The sequence below is a fragment of the Panthera leo genome, chromosome F3 (assembly GCF_018350215.1).
Source record: "Panthera leo isolate Ple1 chromosome F3, P.leo_Ple1_pat1.1, whole genome shotgun sequence".
Lineage (NCBI taxonomy): Eukaryota > Metazoa > Chordata > Mammalia > Carnivora > Felidae > Panthera > Panthera leo.
In genome coordinates this window covers 36,824,779-36,841,214 of record NC_056696.1, presented here as the reverse complement: position 1 = coordinate 36,841,214, position 16,436 = coordinate 36,824,779, and the positions used below count along the sequence as shown (strand labels likewise).

Here is a 16,436-nt window from a genome sequence, read left to right as displayed (position 1 = left end):
ATCTGTGGTACCTAGCTCTCAAAATTTTCCAATTTTTATGAAAGCAATTTATACTAAAAAAAAAAAAAAAAGCTATGACTATATATCCTTTTAGGCTATGTCTATTTAAACCCATCTTGCCACCTCTTGGGTCAAAATTAATCTGTAATAATATAAAAGTAGTTAAACCACATTTTGAACTGGAAACTGTTGATTCATTTGTGTCTTAATTTTGGTCTGTAAGAGATTTCTGTTCCAAAGTCTTTTAACTGGTGTAACTTACTGCTATTAAATAGTTAAACCATTAAATGTTAAATTGCTGCCTGAGGAAAACTGTATTGCTCTATAGAACTCCATTAGTTTTGTTCATTTAAATAGAAAACTGTATTTTTTTTTAAACTAGAACAGAGTGTGAGAATTTTTTAAACGTCAAGGTACTTTATTTTAATTTGACTAAATTTGAAATTTTCAGGATAAAAAAAAATTGTAGCCAGGATTAATTCCAGCATGAAAACGAACATTTATATCAGTCTCCAAATCTTCAAGTCTACGCTTCAGACATCATTTAAATCTTTCTTATGGTTACCCTTTGTGTCTTATGCAAGGGAGGCTTAAAGATACTTTACCTTCATTATGAATGGAGAAACCTCAAAACATTTGTAATATTTTTTTATAATCCAAGAAAGAGAAATTTCAGATGCCATAGATCAACAAAATAGAAAGTAACCAAATGCCAGTAAATAGTACATTCTTTTTCTTATTAATGAAGTAAGAGTCTGTACTGTACATTTTTTATTTAATAAATTAGCTGTTATTTATTAAGTGCCTGCTATTTCAATGTTTGAGAGTTTTCTTGTCACGTACATGTAGATGTGTGTATACATGTACATATATGTGCATATTTTATATTTATGAGTGTCTGATATGAATCTTTTGATATAAGTGAAAATTTAATCCTATGAAGAAAGTGAAAATTAACATATTTGACACTTTTAAATTTCAGTTTATTGATGGTCGACTGGCAAAATTAAATGCAGGACGGGGTTTCTCTGATGTATTTGAAGAGGAAATCACTTCAGGTGGCTTTTGTGGAGGTAAAGACTAGTTTCAGTATGATTATCCATTTTCTGAGTAGCGATTGCCTTGACTTTTGCTCCTGTATCTGATACAATCTACTTCCTAAACAGTTGTATTTTCTTAAACATATAATGTTTTAGATACATTTTTTTCATCTTATAAGAGCTGTGGTATTAACTTATTTCATTATTCAAGGTGTTAAGATGGTCTCATGAATTGGTAGTTGTTTTCTTGGATAATCTCTTAATAGTAGTAGAACGAAATGTCACTGAAATGCAATTAGTTTATATCTTCCTTTAGTATTCTCCGCTAAAAAACCCACAGTGCTGGCTAATACTAAGTAAGAATTAAAGACCTGAGATCATAGTTGAAATATTAGATTGTAATATAATAGAAAACAAAAGATTTGAATACCACAGCTGCTTTTACATTTTAAGTGAGTGTGTTGTTATAGAAGCCTTTACCTTTTTTTTGCTTTGCAGAACACTGCAGCATGAGGAAAAGACTTTTCAGTTTACCATCCCATGTGCTTACACTTGTCACTGTAAAAAGTGCTCACTAACAAATGGAAGGCGTCGTATTATTTTGTATGTGTGAAACATAAGTTAGGTGATATTGCATTTTTATTTAATATAATGAAACTTAATATAATTAGTTACACTATTTGATATGTAAGTATTCAAACAACGTTGTAATTTCTAGGCAGTTAATGACTTACGAACTGGTACTTTGTACGTGATTGCTCCGGTATATAGTCCTGACTCTGGCAGAGAATTTTGCTGGAGTCCTTGAAATGTCATATGCATTCATTCAGCCAGTATTTGTGCTAAGTATTTACTATGTGCTAGGCACTGTTCTAGATAACAGGGTGAACCAAACAAACAACAATCTCTGGTGTGTTCATTTTCAGCTGGCATAATAGTAATTTTTTCTATTTATTTGTACAAGGTTTAATTTGGGAAAAAAATGTCTTTATGTGTGAATAAATAGTTGCTAGAATTGAGAAATAAAACATGAAAAGACATAGTAATAAGTACTCATCTACACATTTGCCAAAATGTGATTTTATTCTCAAATAAGATTTATTTTTGCTCCATAAAAATACACAAAACATTGAGATAACTTGTTCGTGAAGAGAGGTCCAAATGAACTAAGCATATGGATCCTCCTCTGGTGTAAGTACAGCATTTCATTGAAAGCATTTAGCTTTGGGAAAAACTTAGTTTACTTGACTCAGCAAGTCAACCAAGTGTGGAATCATTCAGCTCCTTGCTTTCCTCAGCTCATGGGTAAAAATTTAGCTTCAATGGAACTTTTGTGTTAAAATAAGGCTTTTTTACTTTTCAACTCAGACAAGCAAAATATTGTCAGCTCATGGACAAATTGCTTGAGGCATCTATTCAGTATTTATATAACTGCTGTCTCATTATTTTTATGACCCGTGGGGCTAGTATCTTCTATGGAATTGAAGATGACATCTTGTGACAGTAATGGGTAGAACTATGATCGTTTTGTATAGTTAAATTCTGTAGTCTTAACCATTGGTCCAGATTCCTCTGTAATAGAGTAGAATAGAAGGTAGATGGGTTTTCTGGTGTGAGAGGGGTTACTAACATTGTTCAATAAAGGGCTTATGGTTTAAAAAGAATGGAACATTGATCGCCAGCTGGCATCTGACTTAGAGACTGCTATATTTTCAGTACAATTTCATGCCAACCACTTTATTGTCCCTCCTTAAAATTAAAAAGGTTTTGAACACTTACTTTAGTTTGGTGGGAGGGTGGGCAATACTGATTCAAAAGGAAAGCATAGTTCAACAAATATTAATTTCAATGTGTACAGCAAGAAAGTATATTAAAAATTGTGCCTAGCTATTAAGTATTATTTTTAATTATTATATTTTAGGTTATTATTTTAGAGATACAGAGAGCTTATTTTTAGTATAAAATAAAGCACAATTTATTAGGACTTGAAATAAAAATGTGAATAATCTAATAAAAATTAGTAATGTTCTTATAAACGATGATATATATATGAAAGAACATTAGACATTTGTCATGTAGACTGCATTTGTAAGAAATAAGATGTCTTTATCATGATATTGAACTATTTTTCAAAGAAGTAAATGGTTATAACTGCCGCTTCTCTCATAGTAATAATTATAATTGTTCCTACTTACTGAATATTAATATGTGACAGAATCTCTTACAAGAGCTCTACAAACTTGATCTCATTTAATCCTCACAGCACCTACGAAATAGTTTGATTACCTATCCCTGTTTTTATGAGGGCATTTATCTCAGTAATTTGCTCAAGGTCACACACCTAGTAGTGCTAGGATCTGAACTCAACATGTATCTGTCTGGCTTCCAAGCTCTTGCTTTAATAACTATAATATATTGCTTTTTTATGATAGGAGATCTTCTTAATTAGAAGACACTCAGTAAACAAGAGTAGTAGTCAAGACTTCTCTACTGTGATTGGATAAAAGTAAAATTCCTGTCTCTTGATTATCTGTTGAAGATTTTTGAAACATAAAGCCCTAAGAAAGATCACCGTAAGAGAAATCGACATTCATTAAAGCTGAAGAAAAAATTATGTTCCTTTAAGCAAAAATAGTTAGGGAATTTCAGAGAAGCATCTAATTTCTCCCCTTTCTGTGTCATTGCAACGGCTAGTTGCATGCTAGTATATGTGGTTGTGATAAAGTTAATATGAGCGTGGTGGAACCGTGTAATTATTGAATTACACATTCAATCTAGATTCACATTGAATCTAGAACTGTGGTTAAAGACTGAAATGCACACAGATTTCCAAAATCTGTTTGCTATCCTGTGAGTCCCTGTGGTCAGGACTGTGAAGAAATCCCTGTTACTCCCAATTGTTTTTCATGAGACCTTTGTAGAACACTCAACCTTAAGAGGAAAGTAATGTAAATATCAGGAAGTATGTAAAGGGAAGAGTATCCATGGAGGCTAAAAGGTAATAAAAGGGGACATAAGTAGAGCAGAGGATGCAGTAAACACAGATATTGGTCTATGAAAGAGTAGCTAAGGAATACTGAGTAGTTAAGAACATGGAGGTGGTTTTTTGTATTTTTTTTTTTTTCATTTAAAATAAGGCTAGTTTTGGGGCGCCTGAGTGGCTCAGTCGGTTGAGCGTCCGACTTCGGCTCAGGTCACGATCTCGCGGTTCGTGAGTTCGAGCCCCGCGTCGGGCTCTGGGTTGATGGCTCAGAGCCTGGAGCCTACTTCCGGTTCTGTGTCTCCCTCTCTCTCTGCCCCTCCCCCGTTCATGCTCTGTCTCTGTCTGTCCCAAAAATAAATAAACGTTAAAAAAAAAAATTTTTTTTAATAAATAAATAAAATAAGGCTAGTTTTTAAATCCCCTTCCAATTATTTAGACTTAAAAAAATAGAAATATTTTCAGATTGATTTTATATAGAAGCATGTAGTTATTCTTCATTAGTAGCATTTGTCTCTTAATTACTTTCTGATATATTTCTGATCAGTCTTTTATTTGTATAGTAGTATTTCTTTTTCTTTTCTTTTTTTTTTTTTTTTTTTTTTTTTTTTTTACTGACTAAGGCATCAGAGGAATTTGAAGAGATGGTAGGTGATCTTCAGTTTTAGTGACATTTTCCAGGCTTCACTGAACAATTTAGGTCAATTTATATACTTTTTGAACAGTAACTACAAATTACTAGAATTCAAACAAATACATTTGAAGATGAAGTCTTTGCACAAGGGGGAAACAAAGATATTTTGTCCTTGAGTGTGAGAAAATCACTTGTATGATGAATGAGAACAATGTTAAGAATTTCCTCAATAACACTTATTATTTCCATAATCCATTTACTTTAATGGAAAGACTCAGAGAGTTTTCTGGCATTCACATTAATTTTTTTGAGAAGAAAAACAGCCTCAAAAACATTTTTAAAGAATAATGTGTCTGTCTCATAAATTTTGTAGAAATAGAAGCTTTCAATCTGAAAGGCACTAAATTTAAAGAAACAAATATCATAATTTTTTTTAATGTTTTATTTATTTATTTTTGGGAGAGAGGGCAACAGACACGCAAGAAGGGGAGGAGTAGAGAGAGAATCCAAAGCAGCCTCCAGGTTCTGAGAAGAGCCCAACATCAGGCTTGAACTCATAAACCATGAGATCGTGACGTGAGCCGAAGTCAGACACTTAAGTGACTGAGCCACCCAGGCGCCCCTCTTTTTAAAAATTTTAAATAGGAGTACCTAAATTGTACCACATGTTTCCCTACCATTTTAAGTAGTTTATTTGGGGACTTCCTGTTTTCCCCATGCATATAATTCTGGATTATTATTGGTGATTCTGTCAACTGTTTCTTTTCAAAGTATCAGCTTTGAGCAGCCCCTTTTCCTTTCTAGTGTAATTACTTTGAACTGATACAGAAGAAATCTCATATATCTTAAGTTTTATCATATTTTATTTAGCAGTCTAAGAGGTAGAATTTCTGGGCTGAAGGACTATTTAACCAGGAATTCAAATACCCGGATTCTTATTATTCCTCAGTTTCTATCTTTGTGACCTAGGGCCACCTCAGAACCTTCAGTTTCCTCATTTGGCAAGTTATTGCAATAAAACTTGTATGTATGGTGTGTCTGTGATATGCTAGGTACTATACTAAGTAACATTGTAGCAACCAGGTTAAGGACTGGTCCCAAATAGCATAGTTTACAAAGATACAGTGGACTTGAGCCCCCTGATCTATTGGACTCCTCATTGAACTGTGCTTGGAATGTGCTGCTTAAGACACTACCTGCTTTGCCTATTTTAGAGTACAGAAACACAGCTCAAATAAGGTAATGTACGTAAAAACATTTAGTGGCCTGTGAAGAGCTGAATATGAGCTATTTTTATTCCTCACAACTCTAAATAAGATACTCTTCTCTAACTGCGCTGAAGTTTTCTGCTAGCTATTTTCTTTGTAGTTTGGAGCCTTTAAAAAATTGTTTTCTGGATGACAAGTATTCCAAAATGCTAAATAGTTATCACATAGAAGTTAGTGTTTTCTTTCCACTTTCTTAAATTCATTTTGGGAAGAGAATGAAAATAAAACTCTTCCCAGAATACTATAAGTGATAACCAGCCCTTAAATGTGTGATTTCTACCCAACAATTTATAGTAGAGAAGTTAAAAATATATGAACTGATGAGAACTTTGAATAGGTAAGCGTATATGAACAATCTGGATATAGTTATATTGTTTACTTTTTTGGTTAATAAAATCTCCTTAGAAATAAATACAATACAAATACAATAACTTGAATTTTTGTCATTTTGCAAGTGAAATATGATTTCAGAAAAATTGTTCAGGCCAAATACCACCTGGAACTCATAGGTTTTGAACAGTGCACATTTCACTTACACAGGCTATTTTAAGTAGACACTTTTTGCTATAATCATTTCACAAAATTAGAAAAAAAATATTTTGCCATATGTTTTCTTCCAGTTAAGTGCCGTGCTGAGTCGTAAGCAATGTTTTTAGCAATGGGGGTTGTTTCTTGATTTTTTTTTTAAAGTAGAGAAAGATTTTTAATTACAGGAGTAATTTTAGAGCTGAACACATTTTGCCTGATGTTGGTTAGGAATGCAAAGAGAACAGCTGGAAATAAATTCTTGGGCTGGAATCATTCTGCCTCTGTTTTATGACAGCAAGGTAATGAATTTTTTAAAAGGACACAACTATACACAAGTGGAGAACATGTATGGTGACAGATTTAACTAGATTGATTGTGGTGATCATTTCCCAATGTATCGAATCATTATGCTCTATATCTGAAGCTGATATAATGTTATATCTAAGTTATACCTCCATTAAAAAAAGAAGAGACCTTAATCTGTTTTAGGGATTCTTTGTACCAGATAGTCTTTGAATAGCCATGTTTTTTAAGCATTTAAATGAAGAAGGTACATGAAATCTAAGCCTTGATATATATAAACATTACTTGAGATTGTGTTCTTTTTTTTGCCTTCTAATACCATTTTATTGATTAAATTACTGTACTTGGAACCAAATATATGATTACTAGGTTTTTAGAACTGGTTTTAAGGAGTCCACCTGTGATGAGCACCAAGTGTTGTACAGAAGTGTTGAATCACTATATTGTACACCTGAAACTACTATTACACTGTATGTTAACTAACTGGAATTTGAATAAAAATTTTTGAAAAAAGAATTGGTCAGCATTTGAACTTTCTAATAACCACAATGCCCTGTAGACTAAAACCTTCGTTTGTTTTATATTTCCTTGGATACTATATTTTCAACCTTGGATTTACAACTAGAGAGTATCTACAGAACTATGACTGTAGTTTAATTGCATTAAAGTAAAATTTGCTATCAATTAATGTTGATATTTAAAAACTATAGAATATTTTGTCTTCAAGGTTCTTTGCATTTTTAAAAACAATGTTTATTTATTTATTCTGAGAGACAAAGAGAGGGAGAAAGATTAAGAATCCCAAGCAGGCTCTGTGCTGTCAGCACAGAGCTCAACGTGGGGCTTGAACTCCTGAACCATGAGATCATGACGTGAGCTGAAACCAAGAGTTGGATGCTCAACCAACTGAGCCACCCAGTCGCCCCTGGTTTTTTGCATTTTTTAATTCCTTTTTAGTTTTTTCTTTCTCTGTGCACTTGCAATATTATTTTTAAGTGAACCTAATTGCATAAAAGAGGCAAACTTTTTAAAGATAACATAGACATAACACACAAAATATGGTATAAAAGACATAGGAACCTTGGATTTTAAAAGAGACAGCATATTTTTCCTCTCTGAATACAGCATTAAAACGAAAGAAGATAAGAGTGTTTTGACATATTACCTTCATATGTGACTAAAGAAAACTGGGTCTGTTCTTGGAAATGCTAATTACCGTGTTTCTAAGAATTAGAGCAGTTTATTCTACAATACTATTGCCTTTTTCACAACATTGCAGATAAACAAAATTTGTTAAAATCCTGGACGTATTAGTTCTTGATGAATTTTAGTTGATGGATATATTTTAGATCAAATAGTCCTGACATCTTATTTTTATATATTCCAGGGAACCCGAGGTCATATCAACAGTGGGTGCATACAGTCAAGGTAATGATAACCCTCCACCACTTCTTCTTCCTTCACTCAAAATATATGGAGAAATGTTCACTAAAAGGATGCTGCTTATGCTTATGCTATTTATTAGCAATACTTAAAATGTTTGTGTATTTTGTCACATTTTAAATATTTTTATTTTACGCTATTATAGTTTGATATTCATAATTTTAAAATGGAAAGCTTTTGTTCAGAGATAAATGGCTTGATTTGAAAATCAAGATGTTTTTGTCACTTTATATTATATCCTAGAACAAAGGAATTAGAAGGAGAAATAGGATTTGAGAGGAGTTTTATCATTTCTGGTAATGTGTTTTGTTAATACGATTTTATTAAATGTAAAACTCACCTCCAGAGATTTAGACTGTATTGCCCAACCTTAAAACAGTTGATAAACTGTTTGAGTGTATTTCTTTTTTTTTTTAATGTTTATTTATTCTTGATGGAGAGAGACAGATAGACAGACAGACAGAATTTGAATCGGGCTCCAGGCTCTGAGCTGTCAGCACAGAGCCTGATGCGCTCGAACTCATGAACCGCGAGATCATGACCTGAACCAAAGTCGGATGCTTAACAGACTGAGCCACCCTGGTGCCCAGATTATATTTCTTTCTTATCAAGTTTTAACTACATACCTATGATGGGTCCTATTGCTCTAGTCTGCCTAAACTGCAAAGATGAAATGATTTTTAAATCATGTATTATACCAACTAAAGGAATGGAGTAGAGGGTTTACATTTTATCTGAAATGACCATATATGGTATATGAAAGCTTGAAAAGACTAAATCTGAAGTAACTTCTATAGGTCTTTGTTTAATTTGTAAGTAAACCTCTTTTTCTGTGCTATTAATAATGCTTTGTTTTCAGGTTAATCTGGTTTTAAAAATTTTGGAAATACGTCTTTTTGTTTTGTTTGTTTGTTTGTTTGTTTGCAGAGAGGAGGTGCACTGTTTAACACAGCAATGACCAAAGCAACTCCAGCTGTACGGACAGCATATAAATTTGTAAGTTTTCTTATTGATAAAATTTTACATTTTCCTAGCTAACAGACACGTAAATCTAGAATACCTCCCATTTTTTTTCTTTCTTTAAAAAAAATGTTTTTTTAGTGTTTATTTGATTTTGAGAGAGAGAGAGAGAGAGACAGAGCATGAGTGGGGGCGGGGGGGAGGGCAGAGATATTGGGAGACACAGAATCCGAAGCAGGTTCCAGGCTCTGAGGAGTCAGACCAGAGCCTGACGCGGGGCTCAAACCCACAAACTGTGAAATCGTGACCTGAGCCGAAGTCAGACACTTAACCAACTGAGCCACTGAGGGACCCCCCATTTTTTCTCTAAAAAAAACTTTTTAAAAAATTTGTGGAGTTAATATTGATCAAAGTGAATTCAGTTATTGAAATTATTGTGTAGAAAGGATATTCCCTTCATGTAATTTAAAACCAATTCTTCATTTTATTTCAAAGCAATCAGGAAAATTGTGCACTCAAATTGCAACAGTCCCTAATGAAGTGCCATTTTTAGAGATTTGACTTTTTAATTTATTGTCATATTTTAAATTCTCATTGTATACTGAGGTTCAAATAGAAAAAAAAAAACCAGAAAATTAGGGTAAGTTCTTTTCCCTCAAAGATGCTTGACTCTCCATAATTAAAATTCTTCAGTGATTCTCCATGGCTTATAATAAAATAAAAACAGCTGTATCAATAGCAATAACAATAAACAATTAATAAAATTAAAATCTCTTTAATGTGTTAACTAAGACCCTCAAGACCTAACCCCTTTTGTGTCCTGTTTCAATTCACCCCAATTCCCCGAGCTTACCCTCTCTCTCCAGATCCTGAGTGCTCCTCATTTCATGAATGCAAGATTTTCTCTTCTGCCTCTGTTCTTACACAATCCATTTCCACTACTTGGGACATTTATTTCTGGGTTTTGTCCACCGAGGAAACACTAATTCATCCTATAAGACTTAGTTTAGGCATTAGTTGTTTCCCTGAGAAAACATTTTCCAACCCCACATTCACAGGGTTTATATACCTCCCAGGTCCTCATAAGACCTTCAGACATACCTCTGTTTCAGCACAGGTTTTCCTGTGGGCATCTTCATCTCTAATATTAGACTAGAGCTACTTGAGGTAGGAGCTAGTAGATTCGTATTCAATGAAGTAATTTTTTAAATGCCACAGGTCATGTATATTTCATATTTCTAAAAAATATTCAGGGCAGTAGTTTTGATTTTATAAGAATTTATCTTCAAATGCTTTCTCAGTAAAGGAAATGATATGATTGAATTAGTAATGGAATAATGTATTTTAATAAGCGTAGAACTTATATTCTTGCTGTGATGTACAATTATGACAAATATGTGTAGCCACCATTATTGTTGAAAAAAAGTCAATTTCAAAGATTACATTTTATAGTAGCACAGCTAATCTACAGAGTTGATTCAAAAATATGGTGCCAAGATTCTGAACTCTTTGAAGCCTTATCATAAAAATAAAAGTAGGAAGGTTTCATCATTTTACCTTGGAAACATCAGCCTCTGCCTTTTGGTTGATTGTTTCATGGCTTTTCTGGAAAACCTCTCTGTGTATATCACTCTATTTCACTATAATACTGGTGGTTTGATTTATATACAGTTTTGAAGAGATTTTAATTTTTTACAATGAAGTAGCACTTGGCTGCCATGTGAAACATCAGACTAGCCTTGTTTTTCACATTCATTTAAGATTCTAAAAAAGGTTTCCCAGTCAAGTGCCCTTCATTTAATTCCTTGAGCAAACACTTGAAGTTTTTCCTCAGGCTCAGAGAAAATGTATTGTATTATTTTGCTAAGTATGTGTTTCTTTCCTTAATTTCACTCATATTTTCCCACAAAAACCCAGAAATAAAGCAAACATATTTAAAACTTCATTCATTATTCATATTTCTATCTTTCTAATCAGTATTTTATTTTTTTGCTGAGAACGCTCTTCTGCAGAAGAGTCAAATGTTTCCAGATTAAAAATTGTGCTCTCTGAAAGATTATTCCCTAAATTGATTTCAGGCAATTTAAGGTCTTTAGAATATACCTAATCACTTTCCTTTATTTATCTTATGATCTTGTGATCATGTTGTACATGAATCAAGAAGTCAAAGAGATTTGGGACAAGAAAGCCAATTTGTGACTTTCATAGTTGTATCTAAAACTCATCTTTCCAGGCTGCTCATATTCTGAAATATGAACTCTTGAAATTCCTCCTTTGACCAGAAATTACTATGAACAAAACTCCCAATCTCTGTTGTATGGGTTTAACATGATTTATTTACTTGTGTTTCTATAGATAGTAAAGTTTTAAAAAAGGAACCGTGTTTTAAACTTTCATTCATTCAGTAAATTGTTTGAGTACCTCCCATGAAGAAGGCCTTATGCTGGTTATTTGAGTTAGAGCAGTGAGTGTGGCAGGTACTGGGAGGGGGGAGGTACTGTTCCTGCTAATTTCATGTTTGTATAACTGTTACTTTGCTCTGTATTTTGCATGTACTACAAAGGAGCTGAATATATTTTGTTGAAGGAGATAATGACTTTGTCCTATACTTAGAACAGTTTTTCTGTACTTGAAACATTTTTTTCTATGTGTTTTATACTTTTATTTTTCTGTGCTTAGAGGGGCCATAAAGAAAGCTAGAATTAACAGATACACTTTCCTAGAAATCTAAAAAATAACAGTAAAGTGAATACATAATTGATTTGGCTAAAAGCGTTTCTGAGTCAACTTTCTTGTTAGGTTTTTGTATCTTAAATTATTAGCCAAAGCCATTTGCTGGGTGCTTCTCTGTAAAGAATACTTGTTTATTGGTAAGTTTCAACTTGGTAGATTGAAAAGGATAGAGCCTGTACCCCATCTTCCAGATCATCCGAAAGAGGTCAGTGGAGGAGGGTAGGACAAGAGATGCGTAAGGGAATCAGTCCATGAATTACAGAACCATGACTGACACTAGATTCAACTCTGTATACTGAAGAGCTTCTGAAAAGATTAGTGTGAATCAAGTGGATTTTGAAAGGTTAGAGAATATTTAGGTAAATTAGAATATGACAAAATGTGAGCAAATATGGATAAAAATTCTAGAAGATAGAGACAGGCACATTTTCTTGGTAATTTTTCATTTTTACCTAATGAGAATGTAGGGATTAATACAGGACCCTTTAAATAGATTCAGAGGCTTTAACAATAAAACAATGTGAAAAAGCTTTATTAATTCCAAAGAACCATGGGAATATAATTTAGTGTTATTTGGCGTTTTAGGTTATCTTTTGCTATGTGTAGCATGTTTTGATTTTGCCTCATATACAATGAAGAAATAATTGTTTAGTTGAGTTCAAGACATTTCTTGAGCAGTTACTATATGGCAAATATTATATTAGGTACTACAGATATTATCCGGAAAGAAATGAGAGCCTTCCCCTAAATGAACTTGGGAAGACATGTATTCACTCTTCCTAGAAGTAATTCAGGAAGCAGGACGGTTTGGTAGGAGCAAGAATATTGGAATTGGAAAGTCTTCAGTCTGTATGACCTCAGTTTCCATGTCCGTAGAATGAGACTTGTAATGCCTTTTCTTGCGTGAGGCTTAGATTCAGTAGATACATTTTAAAAACTTTAGTTCTTCCTTCTCCTTTCTGATGGGGAGAAGTTGGACTCAGGAATTAAATAGACCCAGATCTGGAATGAGGCTATGCAGACCGATCTCCTCTGAGTCACTTTCCTTATCTGTAAAAATGTCATAATAATTGTCCTAACTTCATAGATTTGTAATGATTAAATGAGCTGATACATGTTAGGTACCCAGCACGTGATCAAATACTGAGGAAACACAGCATAAATGTGAATTTCCTTTCTTTTCGTCCGTGGCCACTCTGAGTGGGAATTTCCAATGGAACAAAGGCCAAGGCCAGTTGTCTTTAGTTAAGTTATATCCCACAGGAATCACATCAGGACCTGAGACGCTCAAATACTGGAGCCAGATTCCCTATGGAACATGAAGATAGCATCTTTTGTTAAGTGGCTTTTAATTTATGCCGGAAAAACTGCACATGAAATAGCCATAACTTTAAAATATCTCTGCTAATAAAAACGTGTGTCTGCCTGTGAAAGCACTTCAGTAAAGCTTTGTAAAGTTGCCCGTTTCTTTAAAGTCCAAACATTTGCCCAAATAACCTGCTGCTGTGCTTTCTCCTTTCACCACCAGTTAATCACAATTGCAAATTAAGACTGGGCTGTGTTTTCTATAGCTTAGGAGGCAAAATAGGCTAAATGTTAGCCTTTGTATGGTACTAGTATGCAAATAGAGACTAATCGCGTTTTCACTAATTTAGATATAATAGTAAGTGGTGTGGTTTCCCTGAAGAATTAAGAGTTTTAGATTATAATTTGTTCTTTTTCTAAATAATATGAAGTTAGCAAGTTTCATGGAGTGTGATCTCATCTACTAACTCTTTAAGTGGTAATAGAACCATGCTGAGCCAGACACTTGCGTTACCTTTTTCTAGGCAAAAAATCATGCAAAGCAGGGAATAAAGGAAGTGAAGAGTAAGCTAAAACATAAGGTACGTCATATTCTTTTCATTCTTCCTTGATTCTTGCATTAGTTTGAAGCTCATACTTTACAAATCACATGAGATTTATGTTTTTAATGATGTTTGAAATATGCTTAGCCCTTTGTTCAAGAATGTATTTTTCATAACAAGCCCTCTGGCAACTATCTGCCATTCTGTATGCATCCACTGAATAATCTCTTTATTGTTTGCATATTTTATCACAGAACAACGGAGATCTTCAAAGATGCTTTAACAGGATGTATGTTTTCATAAAGTTGATTGCCTTGATATCACAATTGAAATTCTTGCTTCAAGCTGAGAATTTCTTTAAAAAGATGATCTTTGGTGCAGAATCAAGCCAGGAATGCCATCATTTGGCTTTATAGGAACTTTCTAACTGTAGCTACTTTAATTTGAAGCATGTTCTTAATTTATAAAAGATTGTGTTTGAAGATATGTATTTGAATCTATGAATATTGCATGTATATGAATATTTATGTGTATGTATATGTGTTTTCAATTTGATTACATATTATATCTTTACAGATTTTGTCAGTTGTTTTGAATATCTACCTTTGAAGAACAAATACTACTTGAAACTTCCATTTTTGTGATGGAGAGTAAATAATAGCTTTTATTCATGTTATTCAAAAGAGATTAATTTAGAAATCATTAATGCATAATATATAAAAGTGCATTTTCTTCTGAAATAGAGTTTTTAAACTTACATTTGAAGCATTATTTTGGTATTTGCATCTGTATCGGATAGTTTGTCTAAAAGTAATAAAAGGAGTATTTTAAAATAATTCCTTGTGTATTTCTTCATGTGTAGGAAAATGAAGAAGATTATGGGACCTGTTCTGGTTCTGTACAATATACACCAGTTTACACATTACACAATGAAAAGGGAGGAAATCTAGAAAAGCGTAAGCTTGCCCAGGTAAGGTTATTTACCCTTATGTCTCCAAATTCTAAAAGTATGTAATTCTGATTCATTCTTTAAGAACGATTTTGGACCCATTATTTTTTTTTTTTATCATGTGATATGAAAACCTGCATTTACAGTCAAGATGAGTAGGTGGCATCTGGGCAGGCTGCAAGAGTATTAGGAATCAGTTGTTCCAGATACCAGTCTCTACCTACTTTATTATGTTCTCATAGAGCTCTCCAGTACGGGGACAGAGGCAAGCATGTGATTGTCTTAGAGTGTGAACAGTTTGATGAGGAGGAGGAAAGCACAGATTTCTACTATAGAAGTAAAATGAAACTCATACATGGGGATTTTACCATTAAAATAATCTATATAAATTAGAATATAAAGTAATGTGTCTGGTTTTTCTAAAGTCAGATAATTTGTTTGCTATAAATATTTAAAGCTTCTGCTTATATGCTGATATTATGTAAAGTACCGTCCTGAAGAGGGAAAGTGTTCAGAATTAAAGCTATGCATGTCTCTGATTTTGCCTCATAAGTGTGTTTCTGAAGGTTTAAATGATACAAAATTTGTATACACCAAATCATATTTTAAGTGGCCTTAGAAAACTAGCTTTTAAAAAGAATCCTCAACTGGATTATAGTTCATTTATTCCGGTCACTGACGTTTACAGACAAGAGAGCTGATAGCCAGAATGGTCACGTCACTTACCCTAAGACTCATAACAAGTTAGTGGCAGAGTGCGATGAGAACCCATCTCCAGTAGTCACTTAGCTTTCCTGGATCTGCGGACGCTGCAGGAGTAGAGATGGCCTTCAAGTGCTTCTACGTGTCATTAGGGATGGAGAAACAGTCAGTGAAGCTGTGTGGAAACTTTCGCCTTTGTAAAGAAAACTTATCCGTGTGATCATTCAGCACCTACTGTGTACCAGTCACTATTCTAGGTGTTCTAGGAGAAACAAAACACATCTCTGCCTTTGTGGGTCCTTTTTTATACCATTCTAAGTGCCTTCTCTATGTTGTATCCATTTATAAGCTTATATTTTTATATATCAGTATTGCTTAATTGCAGCGTATTGATAGTAAATGCTGATCGTATGACTTAAAATAAGCCCTTCAATGAAGTAATAATTCCACAAGCATGGAGACCTTCTCTGGCTACTACTGTTAACTGGAAAACATGTATTGACCTGTAAACTAATGATAGATTTGCAATCAGTAGCTCTATTTTTCTTCCATCACTAGTATGTTCAATCCCTATTGGTTCTCAAGCTTCAGCATCTTAAAAACTTCTGCAAAATGTTTATTGCCTTAACATTGGAGCATTTAGGTTATATTTACTATGGTGGATAGATTTTTGTGTGAAAACCAGTGGGATCTTTGTTACTTATAGGATGCTTTACGATAGAAAGAAAACACTTGAATTAGAGAAACGTCTGTCCTAAATGTTAGTTTTAAGTTAGGAAAACTATCTGTAGCTCCTCATTAAAAATTTTAAATCTTCCTTTCTTTAACATGGCAGCATATTTCTATGATAATTAAATTATAAAATATATTACATATGTATGGTTTTCTGTGTTTTCTGTTAATTCCTAGACAGACAATTTCTGATAGAGAAAACTGTATTAAGGAAGCCTTACAGGATAATAGGTTACATTCATCACATACTTATCCTGAATTGTCATGGCCATCATTTATTATAAAATCATTAACTCAACTATCTGTATTCATCAATA

General features: G+C 33.3%; 1 protein-coding gene across 4 annotated transcripts in view; it reads left to right on the top strand.

The window, feature by feature from the left end:
- Positions 1-16,436, top strand: part of DENND1B (DENN domain containing 1B) — a 254,427-nt gene that overhangs the window by 211,708 nt on the left and 26,283 nt on the right. For all 4 annotated transcript variants that reach the window (XM_042925713.1, XM_042925714.1, XM_042925712.1 and 1 more), the window contains 5 exons: positions 983-1,073; positions 8,141-8,181; positions 9,124-9,192; positions 13,719-13,775; positions 14,599-14,706. In XM_042925713.1, coding sequence (XP_042781647.1) covers positions 983-1,073; positions 8,141-8,181; positions 9,124-9,192; positions 13,719-13,775; positions 14,599-14,706 — 366 coding nt within the window. The remainder of the gene's footprint in view (positions 1-982; positions 1,074-8,140; positions 8,182-9,123; positions 9,193-13,718; positions 13,776-14,598; positions 14,707-16,436) is intronic.